Source organism: Heterocephalus glaber, unplaced genomic scaffold (assembly GCF_053883595.1).
Source record: "Heterocephalus glaber isolate CG9 unplaced genomic scaffold, H.glaber_assembly_v1.0 deba00001444, whole genome shotgun sequence".
In the NCBI taxonomy this organism is placed as follows: Eukaryota; Metazoa; Chordata; class Mammalia; order Rodentia; family Bathyergidae; genus Heterocephalus; species Heterocephalus glaber.
Genome location: NW_028258297.1, coordinates 31190832 through 31215620, shown reverse-complemented (window position 1 = coordinate 31215620; position 24789 = coordinate 31190832). Strand labels below are relative to the sequence as shown.

The window sequence follows — 24789 nt, the reverse complement described above, 5'->3', positions numbered from 1 at the left end:
CCTGCGAGCTGGTGGCGCACAGCCGAGGCCCCGGCCTCCCTCCCGGGGCGTGCTGTCCCCCACGTGCTGGGCCCTCGGAGCGGCCGGGGGGGATTGGCCGCGCCGCTCCGAGGGGAGCACCCGGTCCTGGGCAGGGAGGCGAACCGGGAGGCGAAGGGCGCCCCCCACACACACCTGCTCTCCCCCTCCCGGAATCCCGGGGGCCGGGGGGCGGCGACGCCCGGCTCAGCTCGGCTCGCAGCGCGGGGACGCCCCACCCAGGCAGCCCCTTGCGGCCCGGACGACCACCGCCTCCTTCCCGCCGCGACGTCGACGGCCCGGGCGGGACCCCGGGATTCCAAGGAGGGCGAGATCTGGGCTTGGGGTATTCCTGCCCCCCTCCCCTCGGCTGCCGCCTCGGATCCGCTTAAGGCAGCCCGGGGAAGTTTGGTCTTAAAATGGGGGTTCTCCTGTGTGTCCGGATGACTCAGAGCTACAGCTGGGAATCCCGACTCCACTGCGGCCCTTAGGGAAGAGCTGGTGCCCAGCCGGGTCACCGCCGCGCGCCGCGCTGTTTGCTCTAGAGTTTGCAACGCGGTTTGCCACTGTGGCTTTTCCTCGCCGAAAGCCAACGGCTTCCACAGCGATGAAACACGTTCCTCGCCGCCCTCCCTCCCCTCGCTCTACACAGGAGACTGGACACTAATCCCGCGGCCACGGAGGAGGCCCCCGCCCGCCCCAAGCCCGCTCTCCCCAGCCCTCCCCTGGCTTCCTTTTGATGCAGCGGGGAACGCGTCCTACAAGAAAAAAAGTAATCTGCCCGGTAACAATCAGCGCGCAGTAGCAGGAGCCCCAGAGCTATTGGCTATGCAAATAGAGGGAGGGGAGACGGCGCCCCAAACTTGCTCACCCTTTAAAGCGGTCTCTCTCCCGCCCCGCCCCTTCCGCCCGCCCTCCTGTCGGGGGCTGGCTCGGCCGGCTCGCCCCCGCCCCGGGTCTGCGCCTCCTCCCCGCGGTCGCTCCGGCCCGCGCGGCCCGGCCCCGGGAGCCCCTACTTGGGCCCCTTTCCGCACGGGGGGCGCTCGGTGCGCCCTGAGCGCGCGGCCCACGAGGCCCGCCGCACGTGCCAGCCCGGGCCTCTCCCCTTCCTCCCGCGTGGAGCAGCCCCGGGGCGGGGTGGCGGGAGGGAGGGGCGAGGAAACGCCACCGTCCGGCTACACAGCCTCGGCCCAGGATGTGTTCGAGCACACGTCAAGGCCGACTGCGCAGTCGAAAGCCGGGCTGCGAAGAGGCGCGAACTCGGGGGGGCGGGCGAGGGAGCTGGGCGCGGGGCCGAGGGCAGCCTGGGCTCTGGAGCGGAAGGGGTGCGCGTGTGCGCTGGGGTCCCCCCCGCTGTTTCCTAGAAAGCGGTATCTGCGGCCACGCTCGGCGCAGACTTGTCGCGGGCTTGGCAGATGCAGGGGCGCGGAAGACGCTTTTTCTGGGAAGCCGCTCCTCCCGGCCCGCGGCAGCCCCGAGAGCACGCTGGGTTCTGCTCCAGGACCGCTGCCAACCGAAGCAGATTCGCGCCCGCTTTTTCCCCCTCTTCCTTCCCGCGCACGTGTGTCCCAGTCCCCATGAAGCAGCTTGGAAAGTCGGGGCGCGGCCTTCCCTCTGCAAGTTCGAGGTCGCTTCCTATCACCCTGTTTTCCGTGTGAGAGATCTGTCTCCACTGCGCCCCGCCCCCTTCAAGTCCTGCACCTCCATTCCTGGGTCCTGAGCGTGGGCCAGGGATACTAGGACCCAGTTTGAAGGAGCCGAAGTCGGAGGGCTGCGTTTTAGCGCGGGGCACCCAAGAGAATGTGCGAAGTGAGAGGAAATCAATGGGACCCCGTCCCGTGGGTTTCCATGGGCTCCCCCGTCTGGGGCCCCCGGCCTGCGGGGCTGGACGCCGGGAGAGGGCCTCGGAGAGCGAGGGAGGGTGGGGAGCGGGGCCGTTTGAAGTTCAGTCTGGCCAGCTGCTGCTCTCCGTACTAACAAGAGGGAAAAGGAGGGGGGAGAGGAGGGGGAGGAGCCGCGGGGGAAGGGCGGAGACCTAACTGCCCGGCCGGCCTGCGTCACCGCCGCAGAGCGGAGCAGAGCGGCTGGGAGCGCAAGGGACTCGGGAGGGAGCACCGGCGCGGGCCAGGCTCGCCCACCGCCCAGCCCCTCTGCCCTCGCCTCGCCCCGAAACCCCCGATTTAGCCGAAGGAAGGAGGCAAGGGGAACTCTCTCCCCTCCCCTTCGGAAAGATAAAGTAAAGCTTTCGCAGCCCGGAGCGCCCCGGGCGCCAGTGGCCTCCTGGCTGGCCATGGAGCTATTGTGCTGCGAGGTGGACCCCGTGCGCAGGGCCGTGCCGGACCGCAGCCTGCTGGACGACCGCGTCCTGCAGAACTTACTCACCATCGAGGAGCGCTACCTGCCGCAGTGCTCCTACTTCAAGTGCGTGCAGAAGGACATCCAGCCCTACATGCGCAGGATGGTGGCCACCTGGATGCTGGAGGTAGGCTGCGGGCAGCGACGCTCGCCGGGAGGCGGCCCACGCGGGGACACTGCCCCGCGGCCTCCGCGTGGTGTCTCGCGCTCCGCGTCCTCCCCCGGGGGAGGGGAGGGGACCCCGCACCCGGCGTGTGGCTCCCTCGTCCCGTCCCCCCCCCCCCCGTGTGACCTGCTGCGTGCGGAGCCGCGACTGTTTCCGCGCAGCGAAGGGCGAGGGAACGTGGACCTCGGGCCCCCAGTAGAAGGCAGCCCTGGGCCGAGCGAAGGCGTCCCGGCCTCGGCTCCCCCCCATGCGGCCCGACTCCGCGTTGGCACTTGGGGGGGGGAGGGGAACGGGGCGTCGAGAGCCCCGGAAGTCGCCCCGAGGAAACGAATGTTTTAGGGGAACCCTAAAGAGCCACTGCCCTGCTCCCGACCTTAGCTGAGCGAGCGCCCACGTAGTCGCAGCTCGGGACCTGCCGTGGCTTCGCCATGTTGCTTTGCAGCCTCCGGCTGGAGAGGCTGTAAGTCTTCGCCCTCGCCCCCCGCACCCCGTTATCCCAGCCCCCTCTAGACTTGCCCTCCCAGCCCCCAGCGCTGAGCTACTCACGGCTCGGCCTTCAGCTTCCTGGGCGTGCAGATGTGGGTGGGGTGGGAGGGGGAGGAGGTGTGTGCGTGAGGAGAGTCGGGCACCCCGAGTGGGAGAAGGAGCCCCGCGAGTCCCGGGCCCCGCAACCCGGGCTCCCGTGTGGGCCGCGCGGCTGCACCTCTGTGCCTCCCCCGGAGCCGAAGCTCCGGGCCCAGATACGGACCTTGCCGCGCTCGAAGCCCCCGCTCCGGGCAGCGGGGTCCTCTATCGGGGTTTTCACGTGGAAAGGGCTCTGCGAGGACACTTCCTCGATTTTTGATCATTTTCTGAAAGCGCCCCCGCTCCCGCGGCGCCGCGGCCCCGCTCTTTCTCCTCCTCCCCGTGGCCCGCTCTCCGCCCGCCCCCAGAGCGGCCCCTGGGCGGCGGGGACCCCCAGGCAATTTTTTCAATTGTCGGGATTGATAGAGCAGGGTCCGGGGGTCCGGATGAGGCCAAGAAGTAGACCCCCCGAGCCTCCGGAATATTTTTATTGATTTTTTGAAAAGATGACGAAATGCAAAAAAGTGAGAGAGTGAGTGCACGAAGGGGGGCGGCGGCCGAGATCAGGGTGCTGGGCCCCGCCGCCAGGTCCTGGCCCGAGGACCACCGTGCGGCCGACACCGACGGGCTGCCCTGCTCTGAAGGCCCCAGCTTTCGCATCTTTTGTCGTATTTCACTCTCCCCTCCCTCTCTCTGCCCACAAAGTGAATTTCTTTTTCTTTCGTAGATTGTGCTTTTGCTAGATTGTGCTTTTGCATCCCTTTTCTGCTCGAGGGATGCCGTTTTTCACTCTGCCGGGGCCTTTCCCACTCCCCTGCTAAGGTCTGCGAAGAGCAGAAGTGTGAAGAGGAAGTCTTCCCTCTGGCCATGAATTACCTGGACCGCTTCCTGGCCGGGGTCCCCACCCCGAAGACTCACCTGCAGCTGCTGGGTGCCGTGTGCATGTTCTTGGCTTCCAAGCTCAAGGAGACCATCCCGCTCACCGCAGAGAAGCTGTGCATCTACACCGACAACTCCATCAAGCCCCAGGAGCTGCTGGTAAAGACCCGCCCTTGCTCCTGCCCCTCCTGGCCTACCCTGTCCCCACTCCTAACTCAGGTCTGAATCGCGCAGCTGGAATTTGAACACTGCACAGACGAGCTGTCATAGACTTTACATCCCTACTATGTGCCAGCCAGTGAGCAAAGCACTCAGGCTGTGTCCCTGAATAAGATCCCCCCGAAAGTTTGCGGTGGTGACATTCATTGCATGCATGCCGGCACACGTGTGTGGTGGGGGAATCGCAGAGCATTGAACTGATATTTTAATTGGTTTCCAAATTTTCAAAACCGACCTCTGAGTAAATAGTGTGACCTCTCACGAGAGGATTGTGTCCCCCGTAGGGATATGTTGTGTCTCCTAAGAACCTTGAGGTCAAAGGTAGCATCTTCTAAATCAGTAAAGCCTCAAGATACCCACACATAGTAGCTGCTCACTAAATATGGGTACGCCAGCTTTTGAGCACTGTCACGATTTGGCCTTTTATTGAGAGAGCCAGAGGCCTCGGTTCCTGGCTCTAGGAGGCCTTTTGACCTCTCTGCAACTGGGGAGTCCACCTGGTTCTAGTTTTCTGCCCGGGAACGCTGCCCCCATCCAACTCTCCCCTGCAGCTCTACCTGCGAGATGAGCGCTGGGCCGCTCCCAGGTCCACTGTCCCGGTTTGCACACCTTCCTCCGCCTGCGCTGGTTAGGAGAGCCCTCCCCTCCCCACTGCCCGCCTCCTGCCTCACTGCAGGGCCTGGGCCTGCACAAAGTGCACGAGCTGGGACTGGCTTCTTGGACTGAGCTCTTTGTGAGGCCCCTTCCTTTCTGCGTCTGTGCTGCCATCTAGCGGCAGACATGCGCGAGGCTGGGGCGGAATCCAAGACGCAGAGGGGCCTGAATGACTTCACCTTTGAACCGCTGCCAGGCCTCGGTCCGGAGGCCCAGAAAGGTGCTTGCTTCTGGGAGATCTGCCTCCTTTATACCAGTGGGAACTCGTGGTTCGCACTGTGCTCCATTCCCCAGGGAGAAGCGAGGCTGGGGTTTCCAGCCGTCTTTGAAGACTCTTCCTGTTGCTTAGTGGATCTGGAGTTCTTGCCCCCAACCCTCTGCACAAAGCCAGGGAAGGTTTAAAAGCCTGCTAAGAAAAAATGTTCGGAACCAGGAACCAGTTTGTTTCTCATGAGAGCAGAAAGAAAGAATGTTCGCTTTGGTTCATGGTCCTTCCACGGGACCGTGGACTGGAGGTGTTCACGACACCCCAGTCCTTCCAGGACCAGCCAGGCACACTTGCATTGCTCCAAACAAGCCTGCCTTTTCCATCTCCCATCTGTTTATCCGGACCTGTGATCTGGACGCATCCTCCTGTTTCACACAGAAGGCGGCTGAGGCCTGGGCAGGGAAAGCACATGGCCCCAGCCTTGTGGCTGGTTGCTGCTAGGGTTTAGCATTGGCTGCGGGCTTTGCAGTGGAAGTGATCAGGCTTGTCAGGGTGAATTGGAGCAGCGTGCGCTGCCATGGTGCCCTCTGCCTCTTTTCGGAGGACAACGGATTAAGAGTCGCATTTCTTCTCTGATGCTCGTGGGCCTGTTCCCTTTGAGCACAGTTTCCCACATGTCCCTCAGGAGGGAGCGCATTGAGGCTCATCACCAGCTAGCTGCTGGGACAGGACCAGAAGAGACGGGGCTGAGGGCTCTGTGACCCTGGTTAGCATGACACCTTGTCTAAGGTCGCCTCCATCTGCAGAATGGTTGCCAGTGGCCATCTCAGTCCTTCAGTCACAGTGACGGAGGCAACTGAGGGAAGTGCTGAGTGTCACAGCACTGAGGTTTCTCCCTGGTGTGTCAAGGGAAAGTTCTAACAGCAGAGAGAAAAACAGCACCTTTTTGGCACCAAGTAAAAGCCAGCTAAGTAGTTGCCAAGGAGTTGGGCCAAGGAAGCTTATTTTGCACTTTATCTACGTATATCACTTCCATAAGGATTAAAAAGACCATTAGCGACAGAGACACAAGACATTGCTACCAAAGGGCCGCAGTGACCCCGGCCACATCTCCTGTAGGTCAGTGTTCTGGGTGGGCAGGCTGCAGCGATCCACGGCATTCAGGGTGGGTGGAGCTGGAGGAGAAAGTCCGAATCTTGGCAGAGCCACTGGACTCCGGATTCTCAGGGGAGCCTGACATTCGCAGCTTGAGGAGGGCATCAGCAATCAAAGCTGTAGGGGCTCTAGGGCTTGGTGACAGAGGAGGCCGCCTTGGGATCCAGCAGCCCTGTCCTAGAGAGACACAAAAGCTGGCGCACCTGCCCAGCCCCGGCCCCTCTGTCTTCCTCACCAGGAGTGGGAGCTGGTGGTGCTGGGCAAGTTGAAGTGGAACCTGGCTGCTGTCACCCCACATGACTTCATCGAGCACATCCTTCGCAAGCTGCCCCAGCAGCGGGAGAAGCTGCCGCTGATCCGCAAGCATACGCAGACCTTCATCGCTCTGTGTGCCACTGGTGAGTGGGGCCCAGCCAGGGGCGGCGGCTTGTTGTTCGGGGAGGGGCGGTCTCAACCTAGGGTTGGAGGTTTCCTCCTGGGTTGTTCTTGAACTTTATCAGAGCTCGTGTATTCCATGCTCTGCTGAACCCATAAATGGTTTATGAGGACAGGTGTGGTGAAGGAAAAAAAATTAGAGCTTGTTAAAATGTTCTTTATGATGTCTAAAGTGCTCTTTTAAGATTATATATACGCTTAATGATTGTGTTTAAATCTTTAATCTTCTAAGGAAAGGGATAGCTTGGAGATAAGCCCAAGAGGAAATGTAGGGAGTGGGGGCAAATACAGGTTGAAGGAACAACGTCAGGAGAAACATGTTGGCTTCCCTGATAAGTGGATGGGGCAGAGGGGCATTCTTCTTCCTGCAAGGAGTTTATTGCCCTTGGCTGCATGGGAGAGGGACCTGGAGGCTCTCAGCAAGGATTCGCTCTCAACCTGGGGTTCCTGTGTCCTCCGGGCATTTCTGTCCCTGGAAAGGCTGCATTTCCAATTTAGCCTAGGCCTTTGACATAGCAGCTGCAAGTAGCTTCCTCCTGTGGGGATCCCAGGATTGATGCATAGTTGTTATTGGCCCGTTCAGTTTGCATTTTCCTAATTAAAGGCAGTGGTTTGATAGCAGCTCAGGAAAGTGAACCTTGCCCACTTTACTGTTCTTTCTCGGTAGTGGCCAGGGTGGGAGGACCCCTGGACCTTAGTGACCCAGGACAGCGGTGTCAGGAGTTCATATTCTCACGGTCGGAAGGTAAAGTAGTAGCCACCTGGGGAGACCACTTGGGGTGATTGGGGTTCATTTGGCCAGGGGTCACTGAATCCTGTAGGAGAAGAGGGATTGGTTTTCTAACACATTGTTACATGTTACCCAGGAGTAAGTACAGATGAGTGGTACCTGATGTGCAATAGTGTATCTGCTGCTGTTTACAGTCAGGTCAGGCTTTGTTACTTATTGCTGGGTGACCCTGCACAAGCTGCTTAACCTCTCTGAACGTCATCTGCAAAGCACACCTGTTAGCAATTGTCCTACATTAGCGGAGTGGCTAGGAAAATTAGAGGCAGACCCGGAAATGTGTGGGAGAAGTGCTGGGTACTGTGGAAGGGCCTGTGTGTGCCTCTGGCTGCTCCCACCGAGGTGGCTGCGAGGACTTTCCAGCAGGGCTGTGGGCTCCCAGCCTCCTTGTCCATGCACCGGCCAGGTGTCCTCTTGGGGCTGCTTCAGTCCCGCCCTGCCTTGCAGATCCCTCACCTCATGCAGCCCCTGCTCCTGTGTGGGGTCACAGGCCGCATTGGGCACAGTCATTCTTTGCTTCCTTCCCCTGTGCTCTCTGGCAGGCTAGGCCTCAGTCCCTGGCTGACCCAGTGCTTTCTCTCTAGCCCGGGACAGCGACCCCTGGCCCCAGACTCTGTCGCTGCCCCGCTGCTGACAGCCAGCTCTCTGCTTTGGCCTTGTCTCTGACCAACAGACCTTTGGGGCCTGCTTGCCCTTCGCTCCTCTCCGATCTCTGATCTGGGGGTGCTGGGGGGGAGTACCCACGCATGGGCAGACCCCCCGAATTCTGTAGTGGGCACAGGCCGGTCCTGTGTGCTTGGGACCCATCCGCCATGCCCGGCTGTCTTGCCGGACCCTTGGGGTGGCTGCCAGCTCCGGGCCAGAGACTGAGGAAGGAGGTCCAAGGGAGGTGGAACTTTCTGGAAGGCTGCCCTGGGGCCTTGAGCTCTCTGGTGGGGATAGGGAAGGGTAGGAGAAGGCACAGGTCCTCCAATCACAGCCCAGCGTGGGCGAGTCCTACCCTCAGGGTGTGCGGCTGCTCAGAGCTGAGGAGAGGACGGAGCAGTGGCAGTGGAGTGCCGCTGCCTGGGATTCACCCTGACGGTCTCAGACAGGCTACAGACATGGAGGGCTGCTTGCCTTAGGGGAAGCCCCTCCCAGGAAGGTGAGCTTCCACCCGGCAGGGCAGGGCCTGCTGGAGAGATTCGTGCCCAGGCAGGGCTGTGTCTGGCGGTAGCAGGTAGCAGGTGCAGGGTGATTGGAATGGGCAGTGGAGGACCCCACACCCTCCTGCCTCTGCCTCCCGCACCACGTCTCTGCAGGCTTCTCAGCAGGCCACCTAGCCAGGTCTGGCAGGTCTGGGTCCACAGGGGGAGCAGGGGTAGCGGGTGGGAAGAGATGGTAAGAGTCAGATCTCGGGCTGCGGGCTGGTTCATGGGGAAAGCTGGTTGTGAAAGAGCTGGCAGAGGTTTCCCAGAGCACAGAGCTGATGTGTGAGAGGGGAGAGCAGAGGGGCCCCGGGAAGGTGGTTTCTAGGGGAGAGATGGCCTCAAGCTAGCTGCCTGGCGCCCCTCTCCTGCCCGTGCTGGGCTGTGGGGGTGTGCGGTGAGGGTCTTCAGCCGAGGCCCCGACCCTGTGGTCTCTTCCTGGAGGCCTAGCCCTAGGGAAGCAGAGCCAGGCATTGGTTCCCCTGGGGTGCTGTTGCAGATGCAGGAGGCCCACCCCAATGCCCAGGGCTGCACTCTCAGGAGACCCTGCCCCTCGGCACTAGGCTGAGCCTGGTCAGCTGCAGATGCCTGTGCCCTCGAGTTTGAACTCAGAGCGGGGAAAAGGTCGGCCCCTGCCAGCGCCCTGCGTCTGCCCCTCTTGTGTACAGGGAGCCGCCGTGAGAGGAGGCCCCGGGGGTGTCCCCCACAAGCATGGCCAAAGCCCCAGGGATGACGGAAACCCACTGTTCACTTCAGTCTTCTTTGAGCCCTCACCCATGGGACAGTAGTGAGGACAGCAGTGCTGTCGCCTCCTTCCCCTCTGGCATGTGGGGAATGAGGGCCTTTCTCCCACCTCTGCCTCCTCCTCCCGACAGCCTTGGGGCTGACTTGTCATCAGCAGCTGTGGCCCTGGCCCTCGCCCCACCCCAGCCCCAGGAGGACAAGGTGTCCTGGGGGTGGCAGGTGAATGTGTGCACCTGACGATGTCAGCAGCTCTGGCCCTGGCATTTCCACCTGGCTGCAGCTTGGAGGAGGAGGGCACCTGGGGAGAGGCCGGCCTGGGTCTCCTCTCCTGGGAACGAAGTGCTGAGCAGAGCCAGGCGTCAGCACTGAACTCATGGTGCAGGCCATGGCGTGGGTGATTCTAACCCTGCAGAGGCCAGAAAATCTCACCAAGAAGTGCAGGTACCACATGGGAGCACTTCTCGTGGCCCTTGCTCACGTTGGGGGCCCCTTGGACCTCCCTGGGAGGCCGGGCCCTCTGGAGTCACACAGCCTGCAGGTCCCACGGCTTTCTTTACGACTCCTCCCCCTCTGATAGGACAGTGCACCCTGTCTTCCTTAGGGACTGTGGGGTGACTTGGGCTCTCCAACTTCTGCTAAGTTATGTGGGGCTCCTCTTGCATCTCAGAGTCTCTGCTTTAAGCTGCTTGCCAAGAGCCAGCCCTGCATTTCCATGGGCTGTGTTTTTACATCTTATGGAGAATCATCCACGCAGCCCGGAACAGGGCGCATGAGAGCGACCCAGCGTGAGAGCCTGTCCCTGTGGATGCCCCTGCACTCCAGGACATCCTTGGGAGGGTTAGGGCGTTGTTAGAGGTTTGTGCCCTCAGCCTTGTACTGTTCTTGTGCCTGGGAGCCCTGGATAGCCCCCTCCAGCTGCTGGCTCTGTCCTCTGGGCCCAGGGGCTGGTGGGCCTCCTCGTGCCGTGAGCATGGCAGGGCCAGTTGGGCAGAGAAGTGGTCTCCTGTGACCCGTGTGTAAGAACCTACAGCAGAGCAGGGGCAGGGGCCTGACTGTCGCGGCCGCCATGGGGAGGCGGGCAGCACTGCAAACCTGGCCCTCGGGGTAGAGATGGTGAGGGCAAAGGAGGGGAAGCCAAGGAGAGACAGGCGGCCAGGCCTCTCGGGCCCTGGGATTCGGCTGAGATGGCAGGGGAGGGCTGTGTGGCTCAGGCACCTGCAGGGTTCCTAAGATACCACAGGCTGGATGCCAGCAGCAGGCTCCCGCCGTTGCTTCCACAGCTGGCACGGCGGCCAGCGTGTGCTTGCAATCCCAGCTACTTAAGAGGCTGAAGCAGGAGGATCGCAAATGCCAGCCAGGCAACTTAGGAAGACATCTGGGTGCGGCTCAGTGATAGAGCACCCCTGATTCATCTCCAGTACCGGAGGGGGACTTCCATAGCATGTATTTTTGTGTGTGTGTGTGTGTGTGTGTGTTTTTGGTTTCATTTTTTTTTTACTTTTATAAAGAAAAATAAGGTTGTGTTTTCTGTTGGGAGCAAAGCATGAGTAAAAGTGTCCCTCATAGCGTGTATTTTTGTAATAGAGTGAACTGGATTGTGTGGACTCAACCCAATACTTTTGCCATAAACTGAAGTGCGTCTCATCTCCACCCATTCTGCATCTTTCATTTCTACGTCTGGTGAATGCACTCGAGGCCCCTGCAGAAAGAGATACTCTGGAAGGTTTGCTGCACTCAGAACCCTGCCAGGCTCAGGAGAGAGGAAACTGCAGCCTTTCAACCTGTTGGCAGCAGGCAGGGACAACTTACACCCTCAGCCCCAGGTTTCCTGCCCACAGCGTTATTATTTCCCCTCAAAATACTTCCCATCATTTAAACACGCTTATCCCATTGTTCTTGCCACTGTCTGAAGCAGTTCTGGAAGTTTCCTTTCTTGAGTGTCTTTATTTGCACTCTTCTGGCTGCCTCAATGTCCTGCACCCGTCCAAACAGTTACCTTTTTGGTCATTTTGACTGGGGAAGAGCCGGAAGCCGCACAGTGCTGGATCTGGTGGGTGGGGCCACAGCAGCATGTTTCCGTGAGCTGCCTTCTGTTGGACGGCACTTGGCAGCAGCACTCACTGTATTTTGGATCACACCTCCTTGAGGCACACAAAAGAAGACTTCTGGAACCACTTCAGGAAGGGGCAAGAATGACTGGAGTATTTTGAGGGGGATTAATGACAGTCTGTCTTTAATGTAAGCATCTTGAAACTGAAACATTCAGTATAGCTTTTGGCCCCTTGTGTGGCTGGTGTGTGAGTGAGCTGGGGTGTAACGTGTGAGGTGCCCTGGGTGGGTGTGTGCGTGATCGGCCCCTTTCGGTGACTGTGGCCTGCCTCTCCCCATGTGGACTGAGCAGCTGCTGCCTCACAGCCCTGCAGGCCCTCCAGGAGGGCAGGAAAATGCAATGCCTGGAACCCCAGGCTGGTCCCTGGGCACCTGTAGCGCCCCCTGCTTTTGCCTTCTGGACAGCTGCACCTGGAGGGCTTTACTTAGGATGCAGCAGCAATGCTGTTGTGCTTGACTAGGTGACATCCACAGGGTCCTCCGCATGGGCTTGGGGTGGAGAACGCTGTGAAACTCCGGCCTGCATTGCCGCTGCCCTCGCTGCACTGACTGTTGTTTGTAAAACTTTGTTTGGGGCCATATTCGTCCTGCTTCCAGTCCAGAGACCACAGCAAGATCTCTCAGGGCGATCGCTCTTTGTAGAACTTGCCTGGTTCCCCACCTGCATGGACTCTGTCCTCGCATCACAGCGAGTCCTTAGCTTGTCCCAGCTGCGGGCCAGGGGATCTTACCTGACGCCCTCAGACTCTTCTGCTCTGTTCCACCATCACCCTGGCCTTGCTGTCCCTGCTGGGGCAAGAATAGTTTGCATGTGACTTAGGGACACAGGGCCAGGGACTTTGAGCCGCTGTGATTCATCAAGCTGCTTAGATGAGCTCATTCTTCCCTCTTGTGTTAAGTCTGGACCGGCCTGGTCTGACCCATACAGAAAGACCCCTCGAGTATGTGCCCGAGGGGCCAGGCCCATTCCTGCCTCCATCCCTGCCTTCCTCCTGCTCCTGATCTGTGGCCAGCTTCCCTCAGAGCCGTGTGCCCTCTGTCCCCTGACCACCAACTCTTGTGCCTTGCAGACTTTAAGTTCGCCATGTACCCGCCGTCGATGATTGCAACTGGAAGCGTGGGAGCGGCCATCTGTGGGCTGCAGCAGGACGAGGAAGTGAGCTCTCTCACCTGCGATGCGCTGACCGAGCTGCTGGCCAAGATCACCAACACTGACGTGGTAGGTGGCAGCCACTTTCCTGGTCCACAGCCCCCAGAAAGAGAGCTGGTTTGATTATGAGGGGTCAGGAGTTTTGGGGGGTCTTCTGGTGTCTGTTGTCTAAGATCAACACTTAAAGTAGTCAAGAATTCAGCAGGTGAAGCTCCTGTCAAGGTGTTGAAAGACTGCCGTGAAGTGTAGACCAGAGCTCAGCAGGCGAGACAGTGGGGGCTGGCCACGACTTCCCTCTGGTGTGGGCTCCCGTGGACCCAAATTCCCACTCTGCCCAGTGTCGTCCGCCTTGTGGAGAGCATTGGGGCTGCTCTCAGGGCAGCAGGTGGCCTCTCCACCCGACCTGTCTCACCTCACTGTCTTGTGTCCTGATGGGTTAAAAACACTCTGAAAAGATAAAGTGCTACTTGAATTCAGGACACTATTATTAGCTATCCACTTTTTCCATTCTCTGGACAGCCTGGAGCTTGTTGCCTCTGGTTGCCAGAGTTTGGAGCTCCTTAGCAGAAAGCTTTTGAAATAGACCAGAGTGCAGCGAGGCCAAATTCTCATTCGCTTGGGGTCTGAGAGGAGAAGCGTCCTGCAGGAGTGTGGGTGAGGGCAGAGCTGGGCCTCCAGCCCTGAGCTGACTTCAGCCTGGAAGCGTCACCCTCTTCTGCTGCAGCTCCGGTTCTTTTTGTCTGGAAAAGGCCCTGGGCTGAAAGGCAGCCGAGAGCGGAGTGGTGGCTCTGCAGTGCCCGGCGTCACCACGGAGAGGCTCAGGAATGCAGGGGAGCTCCGGATGACACCCTCGGGAGGTTCCAGGGGAATTCAGAGTGCCCACGTGGGGAGTCATTGAGCTGGGATCACATGATGCACAGGCCCCGCTGGCACACCCCCCCCCCCCCGCCCTGGGCCTCAGAGCCAGGCTGTAGCTGGCTGCTCCCTCGCCTGCCCACCTGTAGTTCGCCAGGGCATTTGCTGCCAGCTTGGAAGAAGTGGTGGGTGTTGAAGGGCCTGAGGAAGAAACCCTGGTCCTTCTCTACACCAGTTTTTAGATTGGATGTTTCATTAAGGGCTCCAAATACAGACTGCAAAGCCTCCAGGGCATCATGAAAAACCTTCTAATCCTGCTTTTCTAATTCTCCAGAGAAAAACGGACAGAACTGAACATTTATAGCAGTGGTCCCCTTCCCTTCCTTGGTGTTGCCTGCTAAGGCTGCCATATAGTAAGATTCCCAACCACTGGAAGACAGGGCCTTCCTCAGCCCCTGGAGACAAATTGGCCCTGACAAGAGTGGAGTCTGGCATTGTCGCCTCTTTGAGACATTTACAGACCTGCTCTGGCTGGCTGCTCACCCATGCAGGCAGCCTCCAGCCCTCTCCCAGACCCTTCTGTCTCTGTCCTCTTACTGGGATAGTGTCATGGCTTTCATGACTGACAACCAGCTGGTCAGCTCACACTGGGGGGACGGTCTGCCCTTCCAGGGCACTGTGGACCCAGTTCATTGTTTAGTATTCCTGTTAATCACGGCAATTGGGTTGGGACCTCTGACAGGGCCTCACTATGTATCTCAGAATGACCTTGAACTCAAGGCTGTCCTCTTGCCTCAGCCTCCCCAGTGTAGGGATTACAGGCGTGCGCCACCATGCTAGGCAAGTTACCTCATTTTTATAAGGGGCCTGTGTCCTGTTTCTTAAGTAGAAATCCATGTCCATGCCTCATTCTCACAGTGTGCTTGGGAATAGACATTTCAATATTAAAATCCGAGCATGTGCAGAGTTAATAGAATGTAAAATTCCTGCCACTTGTTCAGATAAACATCTGAGCGGTTCCAAGCCGGCGCCTGCGCCCCAGAGGACTGCTCGCGCTCCCCAGAATGTTTCAGTGGGAGAGTTCAAGCTGATTGGGCCGGGCCACTCCTGTGTGCAGTGTGCGCCTCTCCCAGGGCTGTGTCTCCCCGGGCTGTGTTTCCGCAGAGCCGAGGTTTATGGAGCTGCGTGGCTGAGACGGAGAACTCATTCTCATGTGGAATGAGGTGGAATTTGCTTCCTGAGCTCTGTCTGCCATTTCTTGAATCAAAGAGGGTGCATTTCGAGTACTTCCCCTCCACTTGCTTCTGAACACACTAATCCCCCAGTTGTTGCTCGCCGGGGCCTCATGAGGGGCAGATGCTCGAGGCCCAGTCCCTGGCGCCATCTTGGAAGTTGGGTGTGGTGGAAGTGGCTCTGGCCTCCAGGAACTTCAAAGTACGGAGACTGGAGAAGAGTTGCAGAATGCATGCAAGTTCAGATTGCAGATAAGTGAGTGCTTCATAAACTTGGTAGTCCATCAGTGCAGAGGGAGGAACTCTGGAGCCCTAATACAGAATCAGGTCTCTTAGCAGAGTCCAGCGGGTTGGAGGCGCCCAGGACTTTAGCAAGGAGAGAGGAGAAGTCAGTGTCCAGTGTCAGAAACTAGGCTTCTGTCTGGGAGGGTGAAACAGTTCTGGAGACAAATCCTGGTGGTTGGCAAACATGTGCATGCACTGAATGCCGAGGAAAAACGGTGAAAATGGTCCGCTATATGTCACATGATCTGTGACCCATGTACATATATACCGTGTGTGTGCACGCGTGTGCACAACAGTCTCAGCCTAGGAAATGTCCCCCTCCCACACACCTCGTGCTCCCACTCGGGCAGTCACAGCTGCCCTGATGAGACTGGGCAGGTCCCTGCAGCCTGCAGTTATCTGGGACAGGACAGACCCTGGCTCTGAGAAAGTGGGCCTGCTGCTCGCCTGTTGCCAAGATAAACTGGAAAGCTCCATTCCAGAGAGGAAGCAGAGTGAGCAGGCCGAGTTTCAGGGAAGAAGAGTCTCAGAGGGTGGTGTATTTTAAGTACTTTTCCTTCCAGTCCTAAGAGTTGCTAAAAACAGGCACTGGCGGATGGGCTGGCTTTGGGCAGACATGTGCAGAGGCTTCCGTTGCTAAGGATAAATCCGAGAGCAACACGGAGTGTCCTGGCCCCCGAAGAACCAGGGTTCCCCTTCCGCCCCGGGCCACTGCACTCATGCCTCTGCCAAGGTTCACCTCGCTGCCCGCCTGTGTACAGGACCCTTGAATGAGACCCAGCTTTCATCCAAGCAGCACTGTCCCTGGGCAGTGCTGGGCAGGAAAAGGAGGGAGGAAGCTGGGGAGGACAAAGGGCAGCAGGCGGGTTCCAGTGTGTCCTCATTCATCCCTGTCCCTGGGAAAGCTGCGAAGACGGCTGTAATCTGCATATTTAGCAGAACCTGTATCTGGGTTCTCTGCATGCTGCCTGACTTTATCTTAGGTCCAGTCAGTGAATTTTCACATTCAGTGACACTTTCGCTGTTAGAAGTGGAGTTGAGGCTCCCAGGCCACAGAGTGCCTGGAAGATATTTAGGGGACGCTGTGGGGACCCTGCGTCCTCCAGCCATTACATTGAGCTCTTGGTAGAGTTCTCAAGCAAGGCTCAGAGAAGATTGCAGATGTCCCTTCCTCAGGCTCGGCCTGGCGTTTCAGGGTCCAGGTTGTCAGATAACCGGGTGGTGGGAGGAGGCCCCCTTTGAACCACGTAGCATTCGGGGTCCCGGCACCCTGTCTGTCTCCCTCTTAGCAGAGCCAGGAGCAGACACGGCGCACTGACGGTGGACAGAGGCCTTCTGGGCCTGTGGGAGGAGGGCGAGATGGGGCTGCAGTGGATGGAACCCAGCGTCTCCCTGGTCCTGCCTGAGCCGCCTCATTTGGTATGCAGGGAACCCGGCCAGACCGCGCGGGAGGAAGCGTGAGATCGTTTCCTCAGTTGTCTGCGTCTGAGCTGGCCAGGCCGGCGCTCATTCAGCCCTTTGTGTCCCGGTGAGAGCCGTGGGGTGTGCTGACCAAGCTGGGGCAGCTCCATGGCAGGGCTTCCGGTGCCCATTCTGGAGCAGAGGAGGTGCAGGGAGCCGGCGAGCCACAGGCAGAGCAAGTCCAGTCCCGGAGACCAGGCTGTCGGCGGTGCCCCTGCCCCGGTGGATGGCGTCGCGGCTTTCCTTCCAGTGCGCCTGATTCCAGCGTCTTCGTGTTCCTGGTGCATGGGGAGCCTGTGCCCTGTGGCCCCGGGTCCCCTGTGTCGGGGCACTGTCCTCTTCTCCCTCTGGAAGACACAGAGGGGCACAGGGAGGAAGTTCCGAGATCCAAGCCCAGCTTTATTGTGTCCTTTTGTTTTTGTCTTCTTTTGGTTTGGCTTTTTGGTGGTTTTGAGACAGGGTTTCACTATGTGGCCCAGGCTGGCCTCGAACTCACAGCAGTTCCCCTGCTTCAGCCTCCCCGGGGCTGGATCACAGGCGTGTGCCAACCAGTCCACCTAGAACAGAGCCTTATTAAGCCAGGCCCAGGTTTAGCTCTGTGTCGAGGGAGGGGCCGCCTGGGTGCTTTGGGGTTCCACCCCTGCTGGAAATGAGGGCCTCGGGCTACCCCGCTCTCTTGGTTCTGGAAATGCTCCGTAGACTCCAGACTCCACTGTGGCCTTGGTGTGGCCTCCCAGCCGCAGCCCTGTGGCTTTGTGGAAGGTGGGGTCACACCTTCTCCTGTTCTGCACTCTGAGAGCAAGACTGAGCTCATTGGCATTGGGGTGCAAGGTCAGGTGGCAGATACCAGAGTCCCTGCAGCCTGCTCCTCTCCCCAAAATCCACGCACCCTCCGGGAGCACAGCAAAGCTCTGCAGGTGAGTGAGGCTGTTTATGCTCAGGGCCTGAGTGCGTCTCCAGGAAGGGGTGCTGCTTGCTCCACCTGCAGAAAGAACGCTGATGCCAAACCAGCCTAGAATAAAATCCTGCCTCAGAATAAGATTTTTTAAAAAAGAATGAAGATGTAACTCAGTGGGAGAGTACTTGCCTAGCACGTCCAAGGCCCTGGTTCTATCCCTAGCACCAGCAAAGGGAAAAAAGTGAGCTGATGATTGTTCCCAAGTGGGTTGGTCATGGGACCTGAAGTGGGTGGGCGAGAGCCCAGACGTGGTCAGCAGCCTGTTCTGTCCAAGGGAAGCTAAAGGGCAGCAGGGACGAGTTAGGGTCTTCTTCCTGGGGTGACTGCTTTCATCTTCCTTTTTCTCCTCCAAGAGTCTGCTAGAGTGGGTGATGGTTTTGTGGAAACAGGAGTGAGGAGAGGAGAGGCTGGGCTCTGCATGGAGCCTGACTTCCCCACCCTGTTTGGAGCTTCCTGTGGGTGCACTTCTGGCAAGCGGAGTCCGAGTGCCCCTCCTGCATGTCTCGGGGGTCCCGGCCCAGCCTGGGTGATCGCTGGGCCACACCCTGGTCAGGCAGCGGGAGCTGGCGTGTGGCATCTGTGGAGGGGATCGCTTAATGAAAAGGAGAGGAGGAGTCAGAACACTCACATTTCGGGACTGGCTCAGTCACATAGTAAATGACGATCGCTTACTGGTCGGAGTCTGTTGTCACACTTGCTCTCAGCTCTTAGCAGTGTGTCGTCCTTATTTTCCATGTAGAGAAATTAAAGTTTAGCTGCTGCCTGCAAGTACAGTGGGTGAGCAGCACACACCAGCCTCCTTGCCATCCTCCTCCTGTTTCTTTTGTCCTGCTTCAGCCTCCTGAGTGCTGGGATCGCAGGCATGCAGCCCCGTGCCTGGCCTGGCCTGGTTACATCTTATGTTCCAGGTGGAATTGCATCTCTGCCCTTAACTCTGTCTGTCATTGTTCTTCATCTTAATTTCCATGAACAGCTGTAGTTTGAAATGTGGAACAGATGAGAGATGGGAAGGGAAATGGGGGCTGGGGTGGGTATGGAAATTCGGCTCCTTTGTAGTTAACTCCAACTTTATTTTAGGTCTTTGGAAAATAAAGATAATGCTTTTGTGCATGGCAAAATAGCAGCCCCTAGGTGGTGAAAATTGCCTAGTGGAACGCACATAAAGGAAGTGTTATTAAACTGTGCAAGGGCACGAGGGGGGGTGCAGCACATTTTCCACATGTGAGGGCCCTTTGGAGAGTGCAGCTCGAAGGGGAGAGGCCGGGACCTATCTGCCAGGAGCAGACTCCTCATGCGAGCCACAGTCCCTCCCCAGCAGCAGCGGTGGCCTGACACTCCCTGTCACCCAGCTAATAGCCACTTCTGCCCAGGGGCAGACATGCTGTGGATTTTCCCTACCAAATATAGACTAATGAAAGCAACACTGCAAATTCTTGCTTATTCCCAAATTGGACAAGCTCAAGTGTCCAGAGTTTTGTAAACATTCTGTATTGTGTTTGTATGAGAATTCAGAGCATAGTGAGAAGGCAGAAAGTCCAGGATCTCGTTACCAAGCGTGTACACGGTTCAGTGAGAGTCAGGCGTTCAGTCCAACTTCTCCCTTCCTACCTGTTCTTCAGACGAGTTGGCTCCTGGCTGGGCAGCTACTGGGCCTCCCCTCGCCCTGCCAACGCCCTAAGCAGGAAGGGAATGGGGCTTCCTTTGCAGGCAGGTGATGCCTGCGCGTAGGTGGCCCTGCTCTAGCCCATGCTTCTCAGAGTGGGTGCCCTGGGCTCCTGCTAAGATGGCATTTCCACTGGGGAATTCGGGTTGGGTGTGATCCTGTCCATCCAGCTCCCTGCACCTGCTGATGCTGGGGCCACACAGCCCACTTGCCCCTAAGGTCCCATGGCCCTTGGAGACCACCTCTCTCAGTGCTGCTGGAAAATGAGCAGTCATGCCAGGGAAATGATGGCTGCCACCGTCATGAAATGCTGTGTGGCCGCTGTGCCCCACTCATGGCTCCTGTCTGGGCCCTGCTCTGCTCTAGGATTGTCTCAAAGCCTGCCAGGAGCAGATCGAAGCCGTGCTGCTCAACAGCCTGCAGCAGTTCCGTCAGGAGCAGCGCGATGGATCCAAGTCGGAGGACGAACTGGACCAGGCCACCACGCCCACCGACGTGCGGGACATCAACCTGTGAGGATGCTGCGGGCACGGGCGCCATCCGCTCTCGCCTCCTTCTGATTATGTTTGGTTCTTTTGTGTTTTAGGATGAAACTTTAAAAAAAATTATGCCCCCACCTAGATCATATTTAAAGATCTTTTAGAAGTGAGAGAAAAAGGTCCTATAAAAACAATAATTAAAAGCTTTTGGTGCCTATTCAAAGTACAACATAAGGGAATCCCTTGTATATTCAAAGTTACTGTTTGATTATATAAAAGTAATAGTAAAGTGCATCAAGAAAACCTGCAGAGTAGCTAGGAGATATGTACACCTGCAATATGGGAACCAGTTAGAGGAGAGACTGTTTTTGATGTCGTGAACTAGCACCTAGGCCCCTTTTAGAATAATTGCAAGAAATGTATATGCCATCTATGGCAAGAGTAGATTGCAAAGCAATGGACTCAAGAAGGAATTAGAAACAAGGAGGGACTTGGGGGGGAGGGGTGCAAACAGTCTGCCCACGTGACTGAGCCATTCTCGTGCAGAAGCACCTCCCTGCTTCCTGCCCAGCCGCGTGTACTAGGCAGGCGTTGAGGTCTCGCCGGGGGTCTGTGTGTTTGTACCTGTGCTGCAGTAGCTGCTACCTAGGAGATGTTGCATTTTACCAGGGGCCCATAGGCAACTGGCTCCTGGGTCTCACGTTTGGTGACTCCCTTCTTCTTCCAAGCATGGTTCATTGCAGACACTGCTGCCGTGTTGTTAGCAAGGGGGGAATTTAGCTATGGGCCGTGGCCAAAACTCATCTGAAATGGAGGCAGGCAGAAACCGAGGCTGGACCTGGAGTAGAATCTCCTTTTCTGTCAAAGAGGGTGAGGTGGAATCCTTGATTAGGAAGTAATTACTTTTTGGTGCTGATCGGTGTCTGGCCCACAGTTTAGCATTGTTATAAACCATTCCATTCGAAAAAGCACTTTGAAGAATTGTTCCCAAGGGGTAGATGGGATGGTTTATGCAAAGCACGCTGAATACTCCTTCCCTCTACTCTTTGTCCCTTTGCTTCTTGCCCCCAGTCTGGTTTTGTTCACTTCTGGAATCTGAGCTCTCTGGTACAGAGCCTTGGTGTCCCTACCAGGGCTAAGAGATGACCTTGTGGCTGACCTTCCTGTCTCAACATTCCTTGGAAATAACGCCTCCAGCAGCTCTGTTACCTTTGTCATGCATGGAAGGATCTGAACTCCATCCGTGGCCTTCTCCTTGGGACACGGAAAGAACAGTTATTGCTGGTGCCAACAGACGGCTGAACAGCAGGGTGTGGCACTTTGTCCCCTTTCTGGTTTTTGTTCATTTTACTGCAAAGTTGTATTCAGCGTACTTGAATTTCCTTTTTCTCTCCACTTCTTAGAGGCATTCAGTTAGAGGGTGGAGCCACAATTTTTTTTTTTTTTTGCACAATGGTAATTGACAGGTAATGAAGCTATTTGTTAAAATACTTGCTTTTTTTAAGTAAAAAAAGAAAAATCACAACAGTGCTACTTTGAAGAGTTGTTTTATATGCAGATTCTGCCTTGTTTCATGGTGTGAGGTTGAAGATGGAGAAACATCCAAGGGACTCTTCTCTTTCATTTTATTTTGTTCAGTTTATTATTGTTATTTTTTGCGCTGCTAAGAGGCTAAGATCATTCATCCTTATTCACGTTAACAGTACCTAGCTGTAATGTTCACAGAGTGTGCTGCTATTTTATAAACATTTTTATAATATATTATTTTACTGCTTAAATTCAAGTCCTGAAGTAGATGGTTAAGATATGAGTTCTTTGTACTGGAAAAGCCCTTCCATAGTTTGTTTTCTTCTAGTAGCATATTCATGGTTTTTCTTCAGTTTTTTTTCTTTTTGGTTCTTCTGTTTTTGTTTTTCCCTCTGATAACATTCTTCAAAGACAGTGTTCTTTGCCTCAGGTTTACTGGACAGAATCAATACTACGAGGACAGTGGTTCACAGTTTCGTTTTCCTATACCTCACCGACATGCAGTGCTACGTAGGAGCATGCCCGGCAGGAGCAGAGCAGGCACAGCTGGGCACCCTCTCCTGGGAAGCGGGGCGTTTGCCGCGGGTCTCACACACAGGGCCCTCTTAGGACCTGAAGGTCACGGGCTCACTGACTCCGGTCCTCATCATGATGGAGAAATGCACCGAGCAGGCGCCTCCCTCCCCTGCAAGCGCACGCGCACACTTTCCCGTGACGCCCACACCCCATGGTGGGTCGGAAGCTGTGGTGCCCATGCGGCCCCAGTACCAGGAAGCCTCGAGGAGAGCTGGGCAGGCTGGCGGGACAGCGCTGTCCTCTCACCTGCGGTCCAGTGCCTCGTGCTGCGTAGGGCCCCTTCGCCCTCGAGGCGCCTGCCTCTGTTTGCACCCTGCCCAAGCGTGGAGTCCTGGGGTTCCTTCTCCTTCAGGTCTGCAGCCCGGGGGAGGACAGGGAGTGGGATGGGCTTGGAGCAGGGGAGGTGCTGCCCAGCCGTCTCCCTGAGGGCGTGGGCTCAGGACCTCCAGTCAGTGCCACCCTAAAATGCGGAGGAGTTTCCCGTGGGGCAGTGAAAGAGGAGAGATGAGCAGCGGGTGAGCTAGGAAAGCCCGAGTCCTTGGGAGACTGGCAGCCCGAGAGAACACGGGGCCCATCACTGAGCAGCAGCCAGCCCTTGAGTGTGAGCAGAAGCGGCAGACACAGGAACCTGACGGGGAGAGGGGCCAGGTGCTGCGGGGTAACGGTCCACTGACCCTGGGGCCCAGCTGACCCTGCACGCTGTTCTGTCCTGTCCCCAGGGCAGAGCTGCCTGGCTTTGGTGCTGCTCCCTGCTTGTGCAGGAGAGGGAATCCTGGGTCTCAAGTGATCAGTGCCCTCTCCCCGAGCCCACCCTCTTCGGTAGGAGTTTTCATCCCAGAGGGGCTCGGCTCCCCATGGATCTGGACTTGCTCTTCTTTTTTCTTCTGTTGCTCCCCTCCCCTCCTTACCTCCCACAGAAGTGATTACAGTTTTATTCTGGCCTTTTTCTGTCTTTTTGTCTCGCTCTTCTTTATTTTCTCCATTTGTCTTTCTCTGTTAGTGGGGCCTGAGTTGTTCCCCCAGCCTGCCAAATTTGGTCCTTCCCCTGTTTTAACCAAATCCTTGGGGAAAGAAATCCTAGTATGCCAAAAATACGTGCTCAGCATAAGAAAATTCCTTGCAGGTTCAGGAAAGCCAGGGAGCCAGCAGGAGGCCGAGGGGCAGTTCCCTGGGCCAGGCCTTGGTGGTGGTGGCTCTGTGTGGCCACCTCTCGTCCACTTGCCCGGGAGCCCAGCTCTTTTCCACTTCTGGCCACTCGGCACTGCTGGCAGCAGGGGCAACTCCTCAGCAGGAGCTCGGCAGCTTTCCTGCCATCCGGGTCTCTGCAGAGGGTCCTAGAGGTCTGGGACTGGCGGGGAAGATGGGAGGACTCTCCCAAGTGGGCAGGGTTGGCGGACTGCTCAGAGGGCGGGGGCTTTTCCTCCCCGTGGCCCATGGGGACAGGGCTGGCTGGGAAAGAAGTAGACTTGCACCTTATGTCCTGTAAATACTGATTTCTAGTTCAAGAAGGTAATGTTGGTAGGGTGGGAACTGGAGGGGGAGGAGGAGTCTGAGTCAGCCAGTTGGCTCTGAACCCAGAAGGGCTCCTCTGTCTTCAAGACGGACTAACGTGGGGAGCAGCTGTAAAGGGAGGTTGAGGCCAAGGCAGTGAAGCCCCCAGAGCCAGCAGACCTCCAGAGTGGTGAGCACGCAGCTCCTGTTGGGGGAGACTCAGCAGCTTCCGAGCGCTGAGCACGCATTCACCAAAGCCATAGTGGCCTGGCTCGCCTGGGACTCCGATGACGCAGGGGTCACGGCGGCCAGAACGGTTCTCCTCACCGGTGGTCTCTGCTCTTTAGACCTGGCTGGGCTCTCGGACCCTGTTCTCGCTCAGGTTTCAAAGCCATCGGCAAAGGTGTGTGTGTGCCCGGAGCCGCAGCCCACTCTGGGAAGAAGTGCCTTACAGACTGGCCACGACCGTGTCCGTGACCAAGTCCGCTGTGGTTTGGCAGGTGCCTGTCCTTGGGAAAGAGAGGTTTCTCCGATTTTTAATTGGTTGTAGTTCTTCCTGCTGGCTACCCAGACATCCGGCAGATCACCAGGCTACATTCATTCCCCTGTGTCATGTACCTCAGATCTCTCTCTCTGTTAGTTTCTCGTTTTGGATTTTTTTTCTCCTTCTTTTTAAATTTGCTTTAAAACAAGTGTGATGCCATATCAAGTCAATGTTATTCTCTCACAGTGTACTCTGTAAGAGGTGTGGGTGTTTATTTGGTCGGGATGCTAGCAAGTGCTAAAGTAGCATGATCCGTGCGAGCAGAAGGGTTTTTAGGAAGTAAGGAAAAAATGTTGTATTGGCTTTGATGGTGATGAAATGTAGTCAGCTGCCTTCAAAGAGGTTTTATCTGGTCAGTGTTGCGTCATTTTCAAAAGTAATAACCTGTTCTGACAAGTGAAGATGGATTTGCAAAGGGTGTTGAATGCAATTAGGTTATGCTATTTGGACAATAAACTCACCTTGACCTAACTTCTCTGGCCACCGTTGACTTATTTGCAGTCCCGCAGTCTTCGGGATAGAGCGCACCTGTCTCGCAGCTGGCAGTGATGGGCAGTGGTGTGCAGTACAAAGCCTGGCCCTAGAGGCAAGGCTGTGCTCTACTGTGTCATTACAGTAGAGGAATTGGGCTGGGGTGTGGCTGGGGGTGGGGCACCTTCCTAGTAAGCACGAGCCCCTGAGTTAGATTCCTGGTACCAGAAAAGGAAAAGGACCAAGAAAACAATGGAAGCAATCGGAAATATTTTCCCCCTTTTGGGCCACATAGGCAACCAGATTATAAAGCAGAAGCCTTGGTCCATTCTCCCAGGTAAGTAAGTCAGGCATGCTTTGACAGCTGCTGGTTATTGCCAGGGCTGCGAGGCAACATCTCCTGTTTTCAGTGCTGGGAGCCCCCAGTCCCTTGTCCAGGGTCCAGGCAGTCTGTAGGGGAGCCTGCCCACTGGTCCCAGGGGCTCCCATCTCATGCCCGATTCTCCTCGAGTCCTTCAGGTGAGGCCTGGGCCACGATTGCCCTGGTTGGAAGCTGGGAAGGCACTGGCAGAGGATGTTCGCTTGGACACAGAAATGCATGGCTTGGCCCCAGTCCC

The 24789-nt window shown here is 57.1% G+C and overlaps 1 protein-coding gene across 1 annotated transcript; it reads left to right on the top strand.

Moving 5' to 3' along the window:
* Window positions 1–2076: 2076 nt before the first annotated feature.
* Ccnd2 (cyclin D2) lies at window positions 2077–24172 on the top strand. Its single transcript, XM_004869357.3, has 5 exons — window positions 2077–2500; window positions 3926–4141; window positions 6457–6616; window positions 12551–12699; window positions 19451–24172. The coding sequence occupies exons 1-5, from the start codon at window positions 2309–2311 to the stop codon at window positions 19598–19600; spliced, it is 867 nt and encodes a 288-aa protein (XP_004869414.1). The 5' UTR covers window positions 2077–2308; the 3' UTR covers window positions 19601–24172.
* Window positions 24173–24789: the final 617 nt, after the last annotated feature.

Coding starts and splice junctions, on each gene's coding strand:
- Ccnd2 (XM_004869357.3), top strand. CDS start 2,309: ATGGAGCTATTGTGCTGCGAGGTGGACCCCGTGCGCAGGGCCGTGCCG. Junction 4,142..6,456: donor TCAAGCCCCAGGAGCTGCTG/GTAAAGACCCGC, acceptor CTTCCTCACCAG/GAGTGGGAGCTGGTGGTGCT. Junction 12,700..19,450: donor AGATCACCAACACTGACGTG/GTAGGTGGCAGC, acceptor GCTCTGCTCTAG/GATTGTCTCAAAGCCTGCCA.